General features: G+C 32.0%; 1 protein-coding gene across 4 annotated transcripts in view; it reads right to left on the bottom strand.

Moving 5' to 3' along the window:
* GPATCH2 (G-patch domain containing 2) overlaps nucleotides 1-22,010 on the bottom strand; it is a 176,393-nt gene that overhangs the window by 151,391 nt on the left and 2,992 nt on the right. For 2 of the 4 annotated variants that reach the window (XR_014022621.1, XM_081299013.1), the window contains exons 2-5: nucleotides 13,556-14,272; nucleotides 10,783-10,844; nucleotides 7,853-8,035; nucleotides 7,318-7,397 (exon numbers count right to left, since the gene is read on the bottom strand). Coding sequence is in view for 3 of the 4 variants with exons in the window: in XM_081299013.1 (XP_081155139.1) it covers nucleotides 7,318-7,397; nucleotides 7,853-8,035; nucleotides 10,783-10,844; nucleotides 13,556-14,272 (1,042 nt within the window). In the remaining variant the exon portion in view is untranslated. Of the gene's footprint in view, nucleotides 1-5,147; nucleotides 7,189-7,317; nucleotides 7,398-7,852; nucleotides 8,036-10,782; nucleotides 10,845-13,555; nucleotides 14,273-22,010 lie in introns of those variants that run through there. The other 2 variants (XM_081299015.1, XM_081299014.1) reach the window with 2 other exon arrangements.

The following is a 22,010-nucleotide window of genomic DNA, read 5'->3' as shown; positions in this document are numbered from 1 at the left end:
ATTACTGCCCAACTGATCCTTATCAGTGAAAAAACCCAAGATTGGGTTAAGGCTCTCATTTCCCAATCATTTCACCTCAGAACATTCTTTCACTATCTTACACATGAGCTCTTGGGGGACACCTCACATGTAAACTATAACAGATGGGAGTCAAAAGTTGATCAGAATATTAGGTTCAGTAAAATATACGTGTTCAGTATAGCCTGTGGTTCTCACCTACTGGGAGAACAGGTATGGAGCTTACACTCTTTTGATATACCACCTAATGTACCTTCTATACTGCTCTCTGTGTGATCAGAGATTGCATTGGTTCACATGATTCCAATGGACTACAAACTCCATAATCACTTAACTCCATTTACCTTTACAGCCAAACTCTGTCTGCTACATACCCCTCCACACAAGCATACATCAGATCTTAGCAATACTGGATTAATAGTTTTCAGAATAATCTCTGCTACTTCAAACGTAAGACTTGCCCATGCCTTTCTGTCTACCGATTCCCATTCTAAATGAGTTGGTAAAATCCAACTCATTCTTGAAGTCCCAGCTAAAACATCTTTCTCCTGTAAGATGTCCTTTCAGAATTTTGCCAAGTTATGTAAGAAATAGGAGGAAATGAACTTAAGAAATCAGAGGATTCCAATCATAGTTGAAGGATAGCAATGAGATAGCTATACAGCAAATTATGAAACAGGTAGGAGGTTCCATGGAAGGGAATATGATTAGTTCCATTGAAATGAAGTTCCATGGGAGGGAAACAAGGAGAACAAGTTGAAATGGAGAACAAGAAAGCAGATAGGAAGGTTCTAGAAATGGATGATGCTAAGATCAGCCAGAAGGTAGTTAATTACATACTATCAGAGAATCATACAAAGGGAAGAATCAGAAGGTAGGATTGGGTTCCAGTGTTTAATCCAATAGAAGAATTAAAACATTTTAATTATCATTTTTGTTATGGCATACACTTTTAATTGTGCTCGCCATTCAAGATAGTGAAGAATGCTTTGGTTATCTCAAAATAACTCATAATCACAACAGCATTTTGTAAACAGAAATGAAGACTACTTTGGGAAGATTATTTATTTATATTTATTAGTGACATGATAGTAATGTAAAGAAATTTCCAAATTGCATTAACTTTGGCTTACCAAAGGGGAACAAACAAAATGTTTAAGTTGTAAATGTTAATATACATTATTGGGATATTAATAGTATTAAATATATATAAACAGCACATAGAAAAAAGTGCCAGACAGCACTACTAAGCATCATTAGAAATGTTTGCTATCATTACTAACATTCACTTTGTACAGTTCTACATTTCTGAAGCATCTGAAACCCAAATGCAAAGATATGAAGTCAAACTTGTACTATGTTATCAGAGAAGGAAACACAATATTTTAAATATATGGAAAAAAAATTAGAGGTCAATTTTCATAACACTAAAATATCAGGTTGAATATATTTTTAGACAGTTTTTTCCTAAAGGATCTTAAAAATAAATATGGAGAATATAATAATAGAAAATGAATATTCTATCATATCTGTTCCCTTTAAATTTTTGTACATCTGTTCTACCTTTAGTAAAGTGTAACAAAATAGGAATATTAATGTTAATATTTGTACTGTTTCATAAAACAATGAAAAACTGTTAAATTCATATTTTCAAATGACAGTGAATATTCAATATATATATATATAATATGAAATATAAATTTGTGAATCACATCAAAATAGAGAATCTTAAATCAAACAAGGGATACTATTAAAATGTCTACTTAAAAAGAAATATTTATTATAATTCTATTAATTTGTACTTTTCTATGATACAAAATAACTATCTTAAAATAAGTCTTAACAAAAAAGAAAGAGGGATCCTCTTTCTAATGTGATATCTGGATCTCAAGCTGAGATTCCACAGAAGGAATCCATGGAATGAGATAAGATGAAAACTAAATTAAAATATATAGTAATGTATTAGAACATACACCATATATATTTAGAATATAAAAATTTTCTAAATATACAGTTTAATTATATTTTCAAGCATCCAAAAAAAATGTTTTCAGGAAACAAACAAGTATCAATGTACAAGGGTTATAATAAAGCACTTCGTTGCCAAATTCCACTGAAAATTTTTGGTAACTACATGGTCAAATTTTAGTTGAGGACACACACTATATTTTTAAAAATGATTTTAGATTCGTTTTCTATCTTGGAATTGCTCATTTCTCTTAAATATATGTAGTTTCCTTCTTTGAATCAACTACAATTTTCAATGGTTCTTCTGCCATAAAAGGCTGTAAATCAGACTAAATATTCTGAGTCTAGAATCCTAAGGAAAAAGAAAACAAGGTTGAAAAATCAGTACAGTATGATCATTATTATCAACACATCAATCATGGAATCCTGGTTCTTTATACTTCATAGAAGTAAGTACCCACAATATTCCTTCTTTCCTACAGAATGAACTGACTCAAGATTTCCAAACAGATATAAATTATGTTGTTTTGGTCCATTCTATTAGGAATGTAAACATCATGCTTACTTGCACAGAATGACAAATCATATTAAGGGTTAATCTCCACATTTCTTCCAGATATTTTAACTTGATAAATATGTATAAGTTAAGGTTAATTAAAAAGACTCCTTTGGCAGAATAAACAAATGCAAGCAACATCATAACAGGCCCCATTCATAGACCATATTAAAAATAGGAGCCAGCAAGAATATAAATGAGGTATAAAAAAAAAGACATAAAAGTCTCTATTCTCCTTCCCACCATACAAAAATAGTACTGAGGCAATTATAAAATTATTAAACAAGACCCTGTAACTTATTACAACTTTTTATATAATACTCACGTTGGCTTTTAAGTACTGAGTCATTCATTTGCTGACCTTTCAACAGCTGATATAATTTGAATGCTAATTTTCAGTGGACAAATATAATACCTGTTGTGTCATCACTTACTTCCAAAAAAAAAAAAAAAAGAATTTAAAAAATCTCTCACCTGCAGGGAACATCGATTAATTAAGATGTTTACTTAGTAGGATACCCTGGCTAAGTAGAATGCTATGCTTAAAGAAGGTTACTTAAATTCACTTTAAACTACTGTATCGCACAACTGAGTCTGACATCATTTTGGCCCTATTAGTATGAATTGTACTTAACTGAAACAATTCTACAAATGTAAGAGATAAAGGCTGAATCTTCTGAATAATGGCCTCAGGATATTTCTTGGAATTAATTATCAGTTGCTTAATTCCTCCAAAGGTGAGAATGAAGGGCTAGTTAGCTGGACTCCAAAACAACTGATGTTTTGTTTCACCAGAAGGAAAATAGTAGTAGTTCCAATCAACATTAAATTTTCAGGACTCTGTCTGCATTTACCCCTCATATACACAGACACAATTATTTTTAAAAATCAGATCAATCTGGACCCAAACCTCCTAAACAGTATGGATCTTTCTACTAATGAACAGTTTAATGCTCTGGGAGAGAGGAGAGATAAAGAGTTTAGATGGGTTTTTAAGTTTGCAATTAAGTTTTGAGATTTAGTACTGTGATTGTCAACCTAAAATTCACTCAAAACAATTCTTAAAAGACCATATTAAAGACAGGGGTCAGCTCACATATAAATGAGGTAGGTATAAAAGAAACATAAAAGGCTATAACATAAAGTACTCAAATCAATATGAAGGCAAGTTATATATAAAATATGAACCGAAATATTTAATATCCAAAATTCTGCTCTTTGACTCATGATACAAATGTAATTTAAGTCATCAGCTATTGTCTTTAATATTTCTATTATTACTAATATTAACAGTAACTATAACTTCCTTAACATATACTATGTGCCAAAGATGGGACTGAGTCCATTAGGTATTCATAATTTCATTTAAACCCTACAACACATTTTAAGTGTTGTCCATATTAAATTTTCAAAGAAATTGAAGTTCAAAATGAAATTAAAAGTAAAAAGAAGAACCAGAGAATGGATTCACAAAGGTCTAATTTCAAAATCTGTAAATTTTTTACAAAACCACTTTGCTTTCTATAAAACTGAATTCAGTCAATCCTTGTTCCTATTTGCAGATTCTGCATTTGCAAATTTGCCAAATGGCTAAAATTCATTTCTAACCCCTAATCAATAATCACAGAGTTATACAGTTATTCACGGACATGTGCACAACAATAAAATATCTGAGTTTCCAAACACACATGCATATTCCCAGCTAAGGTCAACAAGGTGGCTTTATATATCTTCTTGTTTTGGCTATCATATTGTAAATAAACGATCTTTCTGTCTATTTAATGCCAGGTTTATTGTATTTTTTGTGCTTTTTGTTGGTGATTTCACTGTTTTAAATGGTCCCTAAGTACATCGTTGAGAAGTGTAGCCTGTCATTACTAAGCACAAGAAGGCTGTGGTGAGCCTTCTGGATACAACATGTGTTAGATAAGCTTTGTTTAGGCCTCAGTTTCAGTGGTATTGGCCATGAATTCAATATTAATGACCCAATGATATACAGCAAATGTCTCTAATCACAAACACACATAAGCAAGGTTACACATTCATTAGTTGATAAAATAATGTTTTGACCAAAGGCTCCCAGTAACCTATTCCTAGCTTTCCCTTAGGGGCAATGGTGCCGCATTTCCTAATTCAATATTCATGATATCACAGAACATTAAAAAAACAACTGTAATTCAATTAAAAATGCTTTTTCCCAAAAAATGTTCACTTTGCCTTCTTAGGAAGAGATTTTCTTGCTGTCATTTCCTTCAAAAATACTACATCACTATGAATATGCAGTCATTACTTATCTGCTTAAGAAAAAGAAACCCTCTATTGCCATTCTGTCTAATGGGTTGCAGCTATTCATGTGTGACTTCGCTTAGAAAATTAATTTCTTCTTAAAAGCAATTTGGCTTTCCAGTGTGAAAGTCTAATGTAATTAAATTTCATTTCTTATTACTAGAAGTCATGGTTACTGTTTAAAGATGATTGCTTTGTGAAAAGATCATGACTTTTAAACTAGTTAGTTATATGTAATTTGAGCAAAACAACAAAAACTTTGCAGAGGAAATAAGAAAAGTATAAGCACAAATTGGAACTCTTACCTTTCTTGCCCAAATCAAAGATTTTATTGAAAAAAAAATTACAGTACTTAAAACTTCAAACAAGGACAATTCAGGGTTGAGAGAAAGAAAACCTGAAGGAGTCCATGTCTTCAGTAAAATTTTGAATACAAAAAAATGTAGACCAGAAAAGCAGTTCATGGCCTAATGCACTAGTTCCATGATAAACACACATATATAGTATTATCTCCATCAAGTGAAACTTAATCACCTTTTTACAATTTAGAGAGGGAAGGCAGCTTTTAGTATGGTTATGCCATGTATCATCAATACCATGAAGCTAGCCTATCAGTTGTAATAGCTTCTATAAAATACCAGAGTGAGATTGCAATAAGCCTAGAAAATGGGCTACAAATCCCAGCTATGCTCAAGCAAGCAGTGAACCAAAAATAAAAATAGGTAAAATTGAACCAAGAACTAGATAGCATTCATCTAGATTCATGATTGGTAAGGCAAAGTTCATAGGCCAAGGTTTTAAAATGACTTATTCAGATCTAAAAGACAGTCATTATACAAAATAAAATAAAATCATTTGTGCAATTCGGAAAAAAAAAACACACACACACGAATTTTCACTCCAAAGACATAGCACAAAAAAGCTTAGTTACAATTACTAAACACCAAATATTATACCTTTAGATATCACTTTAAATATGCAAAAGTAAAGAGACTCAAAGTTGTACTTTATCGTTTTTAAATCTCTCCAGTTTAGACAAGTAATCTAAAAGGAGACATCACAATTTCTGCTTAATTTATTTGTTAAAGTCTTTCTGATTGTAATAACTTTAAGTAACAGCAATGTCAACTTTAAGTTTCTTTTCCAATCATATTTAAGTAAGCCATTAAATGCTGAATTAACAATGAATCCATACAATATAAAAATACACATATTAAATCACATTGACTTTATCAGTTATTAGAATTTAATAAAAATATTAATCATTTTAATAAAACCATTTAAAGGAACTCAAATGGCCTGAACTTAGTAGAGTGTCTAAATTAACCATCAAATAGCAGTGTTACATTTCCCCCCTGCTTGGTGAAAATGAGCTCATGCAAGTATTTCTGAAACTCACAGTGACACATATGGTCTGCCATTCTAAGGATGAACAAGCAGCTCTCACTTTTAGAAATGACAATGATTCAGAGTCACACAGTATTTGTTAAAATACTAGGTTTCACATGATTTCATTAAGCTCTAAGTCAAAATAATTTTTATGTATTTCAGGTATCAGACAAAACAGATCACTTAAAAGGTAATTGCAAATGAAAGGTAATATTAAGTGATTCTAGTAGTGCAGACTAGTTATCACTGTGCTTAGTTTAAGAAGAAGGATAATTTTTGCAGTACAATGAAAACTATACTATAGAATACAATGAGTTTGAAATACAGAGCAGATTATCCAAGTAGAAAGGAAACTGAACAAAATACAAACTCTAGCAAAGGTTATCAACCTTACCTATAACTTATCTTAGCCCTTGTTATAATACCCTGAGTAAAATGCAAATATTTTAAATAATGCTGGTTATAGAAGACTTCTCTAAAATTAACCATAAGTGTCAAAGCATCACGTTACTTTATTTACAACAACCAGATATGTAAAAATTAATTCTTAACTCATAACAATATAAACATTAAGGACTACTTAGGTTAAATTGGAAGTTTTTAATTTTCTAGCTTTTGTTAGCATTTTGGCAAAGCAAGTAATACATAAATGGATTCAATGTAAGAAAAATCATAAAAGAGAAAAATATGTAAAATTTACAGTAGTTTCTATCCACCCTGGGCCAACCTAGATCTCTAGAAAGCCTCCCCAATCAGGTTCATTTCTGACTAAAAGGAAGAATACCAGTCCTCCAGCAAAAACAGCCCCATCTTTGCATCAAAGAGGCTCTCACTTCAATGATATTCCTCCAGGGAAGAGGACAGGAGCCAGGTTCCCTCGAATGTCATTCCCCAGATGTTCAAAACGTAACTAATTTATTAGCATTAGAAGATTTGGTTTATAGGGGAATCTCACTGGTCCAGTTTGTAGCCTACAAAAAAATGGATTATTTTTAAGTATAACATTAGAATATAAATAAAGGATGAGGATGTGGCTTTTTATTCCATAGAAATGGAAACATTTCCAAACATGACAATTCAATAAAAAAAGGCATGCCTACCATTGAAGTTGGATTCCCTCCAGATTTTTTAATATTCTTTGAAGGCATTCCATGAAGGCGACTTAGTCTGGCTTGGAAACCTAGAAAATCAAAGTAATCAGTTTAGAAGATACTATGATCAGTGGTACATAGAAGGAGATCCTATCAATAGAGAGGTAAAAGTTTCTGGTGGAGGTGAACACCATGAATATTACTGGGGGTAAAAAATGCAAAACTTACACCTTAAAGAACAAAGGCCATGGCTAGCAGGATTCTAACACAGCTAACACTGTCTAGTGTTTTGACTTTAAGGAGTAACATTCAGAACACTTTTCTTTCAATTCACATTCCCAACAATATTCTCACAATGAGCCTAGCATAAAAGCTAGTAAATTTTTCTAATAATTTTAAAAACTGAGTAGGTTAGTACACTTTCAGCATGTATCTTTACAGCACATGTTTACATTCTCTAATATTTTACCCTAACCTCTTTCAATGAATATCATAAGACTAACCACAAGTTCATTGTATCCACCAATAAGGAAGTGCTACTGACCTCTTCTGCCTTGATGCGACATAAGAGGAAAAGAACCAGTTAAGATACTTTCAAAGACAGGATCTGGTAAATTTTTGTCTAATTCAGAAGGATCTTCCTTTTCCCACCAGGGTACAACTCCAGTGATACCACATGCTCCGCCTGATTCCTTTTCATAGAACCAGTCACTCTGCTCATCATCACCTGTTAAAATACAAATGATTTTCCCCAAAAATTCAATTTTAGCATCCAAAAATATAATTTGAGTTGTGTGATAATAAAAATATATCAGGTAAGTATGAATATAAGTATGTTGTACTTGTCCTAAATTTTTAGTATAAGAATGTGCAAGCACTGCATGGGACATAGTTGCACTAAAAAGTTGTTTTTTATCTACAATTCAAATTTAACAGTGGATCCTGAATTTTATCTGGCAATCATACATATCATCTAAAAACAAACCTTTTTACTCTACACCACAGCTTCACTTAAGAAACACTCTCAATACTAGGACAACCACTGCCATCAACGAATACACAAAATACTATTTCACAACCAATTTTGAAAATGAGAAAAACAATATTAAACTGGCTAATCCTTTGGCAAAAAAGTAGGGAAATGTATTTAAGTAACTACTCATTCCACATTAAGAGAAATACAACCCTTAATTGCCTACCAGGAATTAAAAGGTATAAAACTATAGAACCTGTTCTTTGAAGCTGATAATGGTATATAATTAGCTTAATTTCATGATTTGTATGTAGTGGAAAAGGGGAAACAATCAGGAACAGATGTGACTAAATGAAATTAATCCAATTAAGTTCATTAAGAAATAGTTTTGAAAAAGTTGATTTTAAATGAAAACTGACAATACCATAGTTTCTGAAGAAACTAGACCTAACATCTACACACAAAATATTTTTTAAAAAGAACATTACTCAGTAATGTTGACTTCTTTGAATATTCATGAGTGTAATCACAGAATAGTGAATATCAATTTAAAATTCAGTTTGAAATGGGGAGTTGGTAAGAAGCAATATTTGGTTTTTTTTTTTTTAACTATTAAGAGCCATATGAAGAGATAAACACACAGAATGCATTTTAAAGAAACAAACAGCATTTTGAATATGACCTGAGATTCATTAGTCTTCTGTTCATGAAGTCACTGCTATTTCTGTTTTCTAAAAGGGTCTAAGAGACCCATAAACTTTTTCCCTTTACAGAAAAAATTTTCTGATTTTGAAAACCAAAAATTAACAAACGAACAATACCATATTAAGTTTTGATTAAAAATGATTTTATGAGAAATCAGCTGTGTTTCAAATGGAGTAGGTGAAAAATTAAAAGCAATTAAAACTAAAGTCACTTGTTTGTTTCAATTGAGGAATTAATAAAATTGATTTTCAAAGCAGCACAATTCATAGCACTTACATATCAATACTTAGTTACTGAGTACTGAGTTAATAAGAGTTACATTACAATGTCATGTCAGTTTTCTTAAACACAATAAAAAGCAGGGAGTCACTTGAAATTGACTACTGTAGATCTTCATTCCCATCAAGAAAGTATTACTCTAGAAAAATGAAGTCACTTTCTTTTTTATGTGATACACAACTTTATTCTTAAAAGGAAAATAGCTGTTGATTAACAACAAGGGCAAGGAATCAGAAAAAACAATTAGAATTTTAGTATTTTGTTATACTTCAACTGTTTTAGTGTAGGTTTCCTCATTAAAAAAAAAAAAAAAAAACCCACAGGAACTAATAGGGTTTTCAAAGAATGACTTGAGAATTTAAAGTAAATTAAATATAGTAGTTCACAATACAAGTTAGCATATCACTACAAGTCACTTGTTTTCCAATGATAATCTTGTCAAAAGTTATTTTTTAAAAAAGTTTTATTCCTAATATCAAAATTTATAATAGAGTTCTGAGTAAAAAAAAATCTATAATAAGATTTAGGTATATATTCAAGATAGTTAAGCTCATTTTGTACCAAGGTTCAAACATATTTCAGGCAAAGTTTCATTTTTAAAAGTCTATGATCTTTAAAATATTTATGTATCTACTTTTTTCAGACATCTGATTTATAAAAAGAGTAAGTGTTCCACATACATTATTTATATTGCTAAGAAGATGAACAGATTAAGAAAAAAAGTGTGGGCAGCTATTACTTTATCCTTTTTTTCATAACATCATTAGATGATTGATCAAGATTCTAAAGAGAGGAAACTGTGATAAGTATTCATAGGTATTAAGCTTTATTTCATGATTTGTATGGAGTTTAAAAAGGGAAACAATTAAGAACATACTGGACTAAAATGAAATTAATCCCATTAAAGATTAATCCTATCCCCTTGTTAGGGTATTCATATTTTTCACAGCTTCAAAATACTGCCATGTTAAAGTGTGAAAAGCTTCAGGAAGTTCCAAAGATAGAAAATATCTAAGATGTAATACATTTCTGTTTAACAGTTTATAATATTGAATTTATGGAAGTCATCTAATTACTTACAAACTGAATAGGATGAATAAATGTCACAGCTGAATAAAAATGACAAATGACTTGCAAATCCACCCTTATGAATGCTTAAACAGTTTTAAATACATTTGAAATCAGGTGATGAATGAGAACCAGTGTCTTGCAAACTTGCTCAAAGAGACAAAATTGAACAGACTGAGGTATGTAAAGCTTTCTCAAGGAAGATAATCCTCCCTTAATATTATTAGTGCCACATACCAGCTTTCAGGCCTAATCAATTAATTTAGGTCAGGAAGATAGGACACATTCTATATGGTGTAAAAAAACAGCTACAACACTAAACCCCAGTCCACTAAGCAGAATGTGTGATGTATATGGATTGCAGTTTTCATCTTATGAAATAACCAGTAATAAGCACAACTTTAAAATGAAGATGCTTTTCCAAAGAGAAGAAAATCACATTTCAGTACCTTGTCTTCCCTCATCATTGGTAAACAAACCAGCATCAGTGCTGCTGAGACTGCTGGAATCACTGTAATAAGAAAAAAAAAAAAAAAAAAAAAGAAAAGAAAAGAAAGAAAGAAAGAAAAAAAAACAGATCAAAAGAACAATTGATCTCTCAGTCGTAAAATTTTAAAGAGACATGGCAGCTCAGAGATGGAACTTAAGCCTGACAAAGATCTGAAAGAAAATAAGATGATTTTTTTTTAATCAAACTGCAAATATCCTGGTTCCATTAACTACAGAGCATATTATTTTTGGCACATAAAACCACAGGAATCTAATGGGACCCTGACAGTAAGCCAGATGTGACTGCAACGAGGTGCTGACACAATTGATGCATTTTATTATCTGCTTTCATCAAATGCTCACTGCTCCTTTCTTATGCCGTGCAATTCAGCTTGCTCCTGAAACACCACTGCTTGATAAGATGAGAAAAGTCTCAATCAAAAACAGGCTAAGATTTTCTTCAGTACATGAAATACAAGGGCCTAGGATGAAATTACTTTTCATTTCCACATTTGCAAATAATCTAGAAAAGATATTCCTTAAGAATTCACAACAACTCCATTATTTCACATGGAGGAAAAAAGTTTAAGATGGTGACAATCCACTAAATCAAAGTTAAGGGTCACTCAGAACAACAAAATGTATATTACCAATATTAAGAAGGGCATGTACAAAAATCACATGGGTTCTCATTACTTCTATAGGAGTTGGAGAATATGAGACACATGCAACACACAAAATAAAACAAATATTTGACCAATAAGAACAAACTGTCATTATTAGTTCTAACAGGATAAAGCTTATATGATAGTCTAGTTAGTTTAAAATATTGGCTGCTACAGAATTTTTTTTTAAATCCTCATGTACTTTTCTTTGTACTATAGTTCGTAATTTTAACCAATCAGTAAATTGCCCCCAGGTGATTATTTTTTAATTAAAATACTTTTTCCATTAACATCTAGAACAATGTAATCTATTAAAAAAGATACATCTTAACTTGTCTGAATTATTATTCAGGTACCAGTGAATATTACATAGTAGTTTATGAAATGTTTGTTAACTCTGAGACCTACATAGACAAAACACACAGAGTAATGCTGTTCTTATTTACAAGTCAGCTCCAAGAAAACATATAGACAGCTTTTTATAATAGGAAAACTTTGGATGTAGTCTCAAAAAACATCTACATGTGTTAGGAAAATATGTTAAATGTTTAACAATCTTCCCATAGAAGAAAACTGTAGCTAATTCTTAAATGGCAAGAGAAAAATCATTTTACAGAAAAGTTTAAAATCAGAGCAAGCACATATTTTTTATTTTGTTCAGGAATGAAAATATTCTATTTGAAGACTTGAACCTGGGTTGTTAACTTCTAGGTAACCTGATCATACCTAGTGAGTACTCAAATATTTTTTTACAATGAAGGAAAATAAATGATAGGATTTTCATCTCAATTCTGTTCCCAGGCAGATGTCCTACGAAACAGATCAATAAAAGGCAGGCATTAAGAAAAAAAAAAAAGGAGGCGTTTGCACAATCTAAGTGTGAATAACCCAGAATCAAGAATGTTAGTTATCTCCACCACCACACTCTCCCCCCAGCAACTGAGCAATAATATAATTACTTTTATGACAGACTGAGTGGTCCTCAGTCACAATGGCCCAATAGTAAGGTACAAATGATTCCCATTTCTATATAAAAAAATCACAACTTTCTTGAAAGAAACGATTTCATAAACTTTTCAAAGTCTTCCTGAAACATTTTTCTCACTTTAAGTAAATTTTACTTCTTCAGAATAATAACATAAATAGAAACTATGTCTAATTAAAGAACCATTCCATAAACTCTTGCCAGGTTCTAGTCAGGTCTGTAATCATATTTACAAATACAACAAGAATAAAAATTATTTCCATATCCTACAAAAATTACCTGATGCTACAAATTAAAAATCAAATACTTTTTCCCAGCCCATATGTAAGGAATTTTTTTTTCTGACTCATATGCATTTGGTTTTAAGGACATACACCTAAAAGGATGAACAGTGTCAACATCTCATTTCTTGCAAGTAGCATCAGTTCTGTGTGAAATCAAAATTATCACTTACCTTTTGATGCTGTAAAAATAGGATTTAACAATTATCATAGTGGTACACCTGCTTCCTAGAATGGATGTATTAGACTAACTGCCAAAGGATTGTTGCTTCTTCCACTTTTCTAATGACAAAATCACATAGACCATAAATTAGGTTTATAATTATCAATAATCAGAATACCTACCAAGCTAATACTTTAAATATCAAACCATTTGTATGTCATAGTGGTATAAACTTTTGATTCTCAAGAATCAGAATGAATCATGTACTTTAAAAAGCACCAAAGGCTAAAACTCTATAATTAACCAAATAAATAATTATATATCCAATTCTAAGAGTTACAAATGTGCTATTATTCTAAAGTACATTCTTTCCCACTGAAAATCTATTTCCTTTTCTCTTTGTAGCTGAAAACTAAGTCATTATAACACAATCAGAAGACTTCGTGTAAATCAAATAAGCAATTTTGCCTGATGAAAAACATCATAAATTATTAGGAAATATAATCATAGTTAAATAGTAATATCACTATCATCATTACAATTTATAATTATTTTAAAATAGAATTAATTAAAATATAAAACACATTCAACCACAAACTGTAGACAAATATTTTTATATTTAGAAAACATAAAAGTCACCTTTCACTCATGAGCTCATCTGAGACTTTTTGCTCTTCATATTCCATTTTGTCCTTATTGGTCTGGCTGATTTCCTCACTTTCTAAAACTACTCTTTCATCTGGGATTTTTGGTCCTTGTCTAATTATTTTCAACTTCCTTTTTTTAACTTTATTCTTGGTAAATTCTTGATACTGGTAAGCTCTATCATTGTCCATGTCCTGGTCTCTACAACCTTCAGGCATCTGTGTCATGGTCCGTTTGTTAGAGATGTCCTGTGGGAGATCCACAGCCATTCGTTTCACCTTTCTCCTCCTGCGGAGAGTTCGGTTTCCCAGGTTGTCCACAGCAAAATCAGACTCATGCCATAGAGGTCTTTTCCCTCGAGCATTGTTATTTAAGTTTGATGATGGCCTGCGCTTGGCCACTAACATTTGGTCATCAGAGTCACTATGATCTTTTTTATTATTATTGTGATTTTCTCTATAGTCCTTGCTTGGTTCTTCTAAACTAGAATCAGAGCCTTCACTTAAGCAGTGACCAGTCTCCCACGGGTGGTGAACATTATAAGACCTCCGCTTCCTCCCTCTCCTTTTCCTGGCTTGGCGTTTCAGAGGGCAAGAAATACTTCGAGAATGGTCTCCTGTTTCAGCAAAACCACCACGTGCTTGCTCTGAGCTCTCTTCCAGGGCTGAGACAAGGTCGTGAACCAGCTCCTCCATGGTTCTACTGAAATGCCTACATTTTTTAGAGAATGAAAAAGGAAAAAAAAAAAATAGTCACTCTAAGCCATGCTAATTGAGTCTTCTACAGCAGATGATTCACTCTATATTGTACTAAAATTTGGTCATTACAAAATGTTTGAAGCTATTTTCCTAGTCAATGTACTACCATTTCAAATATTCTGATTCCTTTTAAAGCATCCTCATGCATAAGTTCTTTTATTAAACAGAAATTATTTCAAAATAGAGTAAATATAGTGTCAGCAACAGAACAAACCATATATTTTTACTATGTTACTATGGAAAAGCTCTTTCTGCTTAAATCACTTTTCCTTGACTATCTTTGTCCTTTTTCTTGAACCGATTCTCCTCAGAGCAGAGAAAACTTTCCCAGTCCCCTCCCTGCCCACTAATTTCTAAATGAAGACAGAAGCATAAAATCCTCTACTTACCACATGTTGTACCTAATCACTGCTACAATACAAGAGACAAGCAGAAAGACCGGTATTGTCAAGATTTAAAATATATGGAAAAAAAAAAGTTTAACTAAACACTAAGCATATATTTAGGCCACACTAAGCATATAATCCAGTGAAGCAGAAACTATTTACATCAAAACTGGAGCCTCACTGGTCTAAAAGGGCCCATCATTAATTTATTCTGAAGTAGTCTCTGAGGCTTTTTTAGTCAGCAAGGATAATATCAGTCTTCTTTGGGAACTTTAATAAATTATATAGTTCTTTCCAAACTCAGTACCCCCAAATTTTAAATTAGTTGGTGTGATACAGAGCCTAGATATCTGATTTTATTTTTAAACATTACAGATAGTTTGGATATGTACACCTTTCATAAAAAGACCATGGGCAATCATGTCTCAAATTGAGGTCTAAAGGCGCATAGGGATAAAAATATTCTCAACTGGCCTCTAGAGGCCTACGTAGTTCCAGGAGTCTATTAGCAAGGGTATGCAAAGGGCCAGATAATAAATATTTTAGGCTGTATAGGCCATTAGGTCTCTAACAACTACTCAATTTGTCATTATAATGCAAAAATAGCCACAAGCAATACATAAATGTATGAGTATGATTGTGTTCTAATAAAGTTTTATTTATAAAATCAAATAGTGCCTGGCCCATTTGATGACCCTTGGTCTAAATAGACTTTATAGAGTCTTTGTCATTTATTATTTATAATTTTAGATTTTAGCAAATTCCCTGTAATAACCTATAACTATTCCTTTACATTTAGTGATAACCTAAGGGGAAAAAAATACACATACATCATGATTCAACTGGATTTACCATTTATAATATTATACACACATACAGTTTTAACACTTCAGTGTTTACTATTTGCCAGGCTTATTTCTGAGTGTTTTCTATATTTTACCTCATATTCACATGATAATCCTATAAGGTGGCATATGGAAAAAAAAAACAGATTTCCTTCATAATATGACATTTAAGTGATAGAGACAGGATTCAAACTCAATCTCGTTTCAGAGCTCCAATATTTACTCAACTACAGAAAACAACTAACTAATTCCAGTATCCAGTCTATATATTTTATGATTAATTTAGCACCAAGCAGTATTACTTTCATTTTAATATATGTCATCTATATGTAAAAGCCATTATGTTATTTTGAATAGGAGAAAGGAGTGGGAGGCTAAATCAACACAAGATACAAGATAGTATAGCCGGTGAAAACAGAATAAGCAGAATGAGCTAAAAAAAAACCAACTCTGTATTGGTTATTTGAGTGTACATTGTCAACAATTATGTAACACAGCATTATCTTTAGTTCATATTTTCCAGATTTATCTCCTTTGGCAACCTGAATGTAAAAAATAAATACACACATGTCTGGACACATGTTTTTCAAAAACATAGTGGTTCAAATATATATTTTAAATGAGGCAACTGAGACTTTTTTATAAGGGTTCTATATATAACTGGTCTCAAAATGTAGCATTAAATTAATAGAAATATATATCACATAGGAATTGGTATGAAGCCAAAATAGAGGCTACAATTCTGACTGCATTGATAACCTTAATGAATATTTTTACCATTATCTATAAGCTAATAATTGCCTTTCTGTTTTCTCTTAATGCAATGAATGTCTTGTTCTTTTCCTTTAACACCATATTTTTAAAGAAATATGTCTGAAAGACCTATTATCTCCAAATATTATATTGTTCCTTTAAGAAAACTTACTTGATGCCAGTCTAAGATGTATTACAATAAGGATCATTTCTCTAAATGACTATTCACCTGAATCTGGAGTAACTTTCTTTGTGAAGATAGGACGTTCTTATCAATCGATGAATAAATAGCTTAAAATATTAAAACATGAAATTAACTCAATGGATGAATATAACCTCCAAATAAAATTACAGTTTATTTTGAAGTTATAATTTGGTACTATACTTCAGAAGAAAAAAAAAATCATTGAAGATGTAGCTCAGTTCAGAGTACTTGCCTACCAAGCAAAAACCTAGGTTCAATCCCTAGCACCACAAAAACAAAACAAAACAAAAAACAGAAAAGTAAGTAGTCTTTTTTTTTTATGGAAATGAGGCATTTGTAGTCTATGTGGCTATATCTTTAAATAAAAAAGTACTTGGAAGAAGGTGAATGAGCTCTATTTGGCTTCAACTTGGCAGTTTAATTGAACAGAATTTAAGTGAATAGGTTAGGCTTAGTTAGCCTAAACTTTTTTTTTTTTTATTGGTTGTTCACAACATTACAAAGCTCTTGACATATCATATTTCATACATTAGATTGAAGTGGGTTATGAACTCCCAATTTTACCCCAAATGCAGATTGCAGAATCACGTCGGTTACACATCCACAATTTTACATAATGCCCTATTAGTAATTGTTGTATTCTGCTACCTTTCCTATCCCCTACTATCCCCCCTTCCCTCCCCTCCCATCTTCTCTCTCTACCCCATCTACTGTAATTCATTTCTCTCCTTGTTTATTTTCCCATTCCCCTCACAACCTCTTATATGTAATTTTGTATAGCAATGAGGGTCTCCCTTCATTTCCATGCAATTTCCCTTTTTTCTCTCTTTCCCTCCCATCTCATGTCTGTTTTAAAGTTAATCTTTTCTTCCTGCTCTTCCTCCCTATTCTGTTCATAGTTGCTCTCATTATATCAAAGAAGACATTTGGTATTTGTTTTTTAGGGATTGGCTAGCTTCACTAAGCATAATCTGCTCTAGTGCCATCCATTTCCCTGCAAATTCCATGATTTTGTCATTTTTTAGTGCTGCATAATATTCCATGGTGTATAAATGCCACATTTTTTTTATCAATTCATCTATTGAAGGGCATCTGGGTTGGTTCCACAGTCTAGCTATTGTGAATTGTGCTGCTATGAACATCGATGTGGCAGTATCCCTGTAGCATGCTCTTTTAAGGTCTTCAGGGAATAGTCCGAGAAGGGCAATAGCTGGGTCAAATGGTGGTTCCATTCCCAGCTTTCCCAGGAATCTCCATACTGCTTTCAAAATTGGCCGCACCAATTTGCAGTCCCACCAGCAATGTACAAGTGTACCCTTTTCTCCACATCCTCGCCAGCACTTGTTGTTGTTTGATTTCATAGTGGCTGCCAATCTTACTGGAGTGAGATGGTATCTTAGGGTGGTTTTGATTTGCATTTCTCTGACTGCTAGAGATGGAGAGCATTTTTTCATGTATTTGTTGATTGATTGTATATCCTCCTCTGAGAAGTGTCTGTTCAGGTCCTTGGCCCATTTGTTGATTGGGTTATTTGTTATCTTATTGTCTAATTTTTTGAGTTCTTTGTATACTCTGGATATTAGGGCTCTATCTGAAGTGTGAGGAGTAAAAATTTGTTCCCATGATGTAGGCTCCCTATTTACCTCTCTTATTGTTTCTCTTACTGAGAAAAAACTTTTTAGTTTAAGTAAGTCCCATTTGTTGATTCTTGTTATTAACTCTTGTGCTATGGGTGTCCTATTAAGGAATTTGGAGCCCGACCCCACAATATGTAGATCGGAGCCAACTTTTTCTTCTATCAGACGCTGTGTCTCTGATTTGATATCAAGCTCCTTGATCCATTTTGAGTTAACTTTTGTGCATGGCGAGAGAAAGGGATTCAGTTTCATTTTGTTGCATATGGATTTCCAGTTTTCCCAACACCATTTGTTGAAGATGCTATCCTTCCTCCATTGCATGCTTTTAGCCCCTTTATCAAATATAAGATAGTTGTAACTTTGTGGATTAGTCTCTGTGTCCTCTATTCTATACCATTGGTCCACCCGCCTGTTTTGGTACCAGTACCATGCTGTTTTTGTCACTATTGCTCTGTAATATAGTTTGAAATCTGGTATCACTATACCGCCTGATTCACACTTCCTGCTTAGAATTGCTTTTGCTATTCTGGGTCTTTTATTTTTCCATATGAATTTCATGATTGCTTTCTCTATTTCTACAAGAAATGCCATTGGGATTTTGATTGGCATTGCATTAAACCTATAGAGAACTTTTGGAACTTTTGGTAATATCGCCATTTTGATGATGTTAGTTCTGCCTATCCATGAACAGGGTATATTTTTCCATCTTCTAAGATCTTCTTCTACTTCTCTTTTTAGGGTTCTGTAGTTTTCATTGTATAAATCTTTCACATCTTTTGTTAGGTTGATTCCCAAGTATTTTATTTTTTTGGAGGATATTGTGAATGGAGTGTTTTTCCTCATTTCCGTTTCAGAAGTTTTGTCACTGATATACAGAAATGCCTTTGATTTATGCGTGTTGATTTTATATCCTGCCACTTTGCTGAATTGATTTATTAGTTCTAGTAGTTTCTTTGTAGACCCTTTTGGGTCTTCTAGGTATAGAATCATGTCGTCCACAAATAGTGATAATTTAAGTTCTTCTTTTCCTATTTTTATGCCTTTAATTTCTTTCGTCTGTCTAATTGCTCTGGCCAGTGTTTTGAGAACTATATTAGTAAGTAGTCTTAACACTGGAAAATTGATCCTTTGAAATCTGACACTCTAATTCTTGTTGAAAAAGTATTACTTGTTGAAAAATTACTACTTATTGAAAAAATACTACTATAACTAATAAAATATAACCAATATTACCAAAATGAAAGTAAACATTCTTAATCTCATTAAAATTGTGTCAGCCTTATTCAATTTTGTTTCTCAAAATGAAATAAAATATATTAAAAAAATTTTAACTAGAAGAATCGAAATTATTCCATATATCATTCAAATACAAATCAACTGAAAATTACTTTTAAGTTTCTTCAAAAATTCTATGAAAACACAGAAAAAAATACATTTATTGTAAGTGCAATTCAGAGTTCAAAGCACTTTTTTCTTTATAGTCTAATGTACCTAGACTCTTCTACAAGTTAATCCCAATCAAAATCCCTATTAATGAGCCAATAATATTAGACACTTAATGTTAGGCTTAAGCTGCTTCACTAACATTTCACAGATAAAATGGGCATCAACTGGTCAATAGAAATAAAAGCAAAATAAGATAATCGAGTGAAAAATAGTTGTTTTATTTATTTGCAGTTGTACTGACACATCAGAAGATTACTGTACTCAAATACTTTGTCCTCATCATATTTAACTTAGGGGTTTTCTTCAAATGTTTCTGGCTTAAGAAAGAAAAATCAGGAAGCTATTTAGTTTTAAAGTACTGCTTATACCTCTCCAAAAGATTAGAAGTTGATTGATGGCCCAATAGCTCTAAAATTGCTGTTAAAATATATGTAGGTGGGGACAGCAGGAGAAAAGAACACCCATAAAACGGAAACTCCCAATAACTAAAGTTAACTATTTTATTACTAATTATTGTTTGTGAAGCCCCACTCATTCCTAAGAAAAAAAAATACAGTATGTATAGAAAAATTAATAATTATTTCCTTGCCTAGATGCTGATACAAGCAACTATATAATAAAAGGATATATATGTGTTTCTGCTAAATAAAAACAACATAAAAACAACAACAAAAAACTTCGAGATATAACTAAAAAGTAACCATTAGAACTATTAAATACCTAGTTAAGGAAAAAAAAATCAAATACTCATCACTTAGTACATGGTAAAAATCTCTGCCTCTCTAAAACATGTATTATTTCTTTTACAAAGTTAAATAATTTTATTAGTGGCGAGCTAAATATAAGTCAAGTGCTAAGTACTTCTACAAAACTGAGTTGTTTTATTTGTGGAGAACTAAATATAAGTTAAGTGCTAAGCACTTCAATTGGCTACCAATAATTTAAGTGAAGAAATAACCATTTTTGTATCTCTATGATATACAAACTGTGTGTTCAAAAGTAACCCTGTATTCAGTCAACAACTATGCTGATGAATGTATCTGTGAGTACTCACAAATTTAAAACAGTCATAGAATTACATACTTCAATATCATCTTAGGTTTTATTAAGATAAGAGAGGTTGAATAACCAATAAATAAAAAAAAAAAAAAGAGAGAGAGGTTGGATAGAAAAGGATTAGTTAGTCCTAAAAGTCCACAGCAAAGAGCCAAACAGTACAGACGAAAATCAACACACAATAGTGTGGATCACGACAATGAGTGACTAAACATACAAACAGTAAATATGAAGGAGGCTATACGAACCGAAGGGCCAAATTTTATGTCTAACACAACTTGATCCTTAAGAATTATCTTAAGTTTAAGATTTCTGCTGCTCATTATAATTTCCTTCCTTAATGGTACTATCATTTATCAAAATAAGTCTTTATCTCAAGTTAGTAATTTATTAAGGACTATGTCTTCAATTTTCTCCTTTCATATGTTGGGGACGTTATTATTTGAGGAAATCAAGAATAAACCTAACATTAAATGTTAATACTTAAATTAGTATAGAAGTTCCTTGAACTATCCATGCAAAGTATGAATCACAAGTAACCTTCTTCTCTCTTTTAGAAGGAAGTGCGTTGGGGTGGGGGAAAAAAACTATCTTTTTCTGAAACATATAAATGATTAGTTTCAAGTTTATGTTAACACTAGGCAATATATATGAAAAGAATTCTCTACAGAAAAAAAGGCTGAGAAGTAACAATAGAACATGAGTTTTAGAATCCAAACTATGAATTTGGAAATTAAATTCTGTTATATTCATTAACAACAACACCTTAAACAATTACCTTCTGATTTCTATATTTTCATCATGAAAACCAGCACAATTTCTACCCTGAAGGCACTCTGTGAGGATGAGAGGAAGTACTTTATGTTGAAAGAAGTTATTTTACCTTTCAACAAACTCCACCCTCAAATAAGAGAAACAGGTTACTGAAAATGCAAGTCATTCTGATTTTAAGGTACAATCTTACCATGAATACTGAGGCTAACATAGGAAAAGCTAAGGCCCTCAACGTTTCTGAGGTCATGAAGCATTACAAATGTTGGGGCACTGTAGGACAACAGGTATACAAAATTGTGGTATAGTCTTAGAAAGTTTGTGGACTCTTTAAGGACTCTATGATGTTAAAAAGAGGCCCTAAATTCCTAACTTAAAAAAAAAAAATGGAGTATATCTGACCTGATATACAGATATAAATGAAAAAGAAAGGATTAAAGAAAAAAATGCTCCCTGGTTAAGAGTCACAAAGTTCACCACCAAACTGAAAAATTCATTTCCCATAATGGGGGCAAAGCTCCATTGACTTATATTCAATTATAGGTACTGCTAGCAGCTGCTACCAAGGGGAACAAGGTGAACATCTAGAAAG

This window comes from Spermophilus citellus (assembly GCF_964194105.1).
Source record: "Spermophilus citellus genome assembly, chromosome: 6".
Lineage (NCBI taxonomy): Eukaryota > Metazoa > Chordata > Mammalia > Rodentia > Sciuridae > Spermophilus > Spermophilus citellus.
Note: the sequence above shows the minus strand (reverse complement) of the source record. Positions and strands in the feature narration are given on the sequence as shown.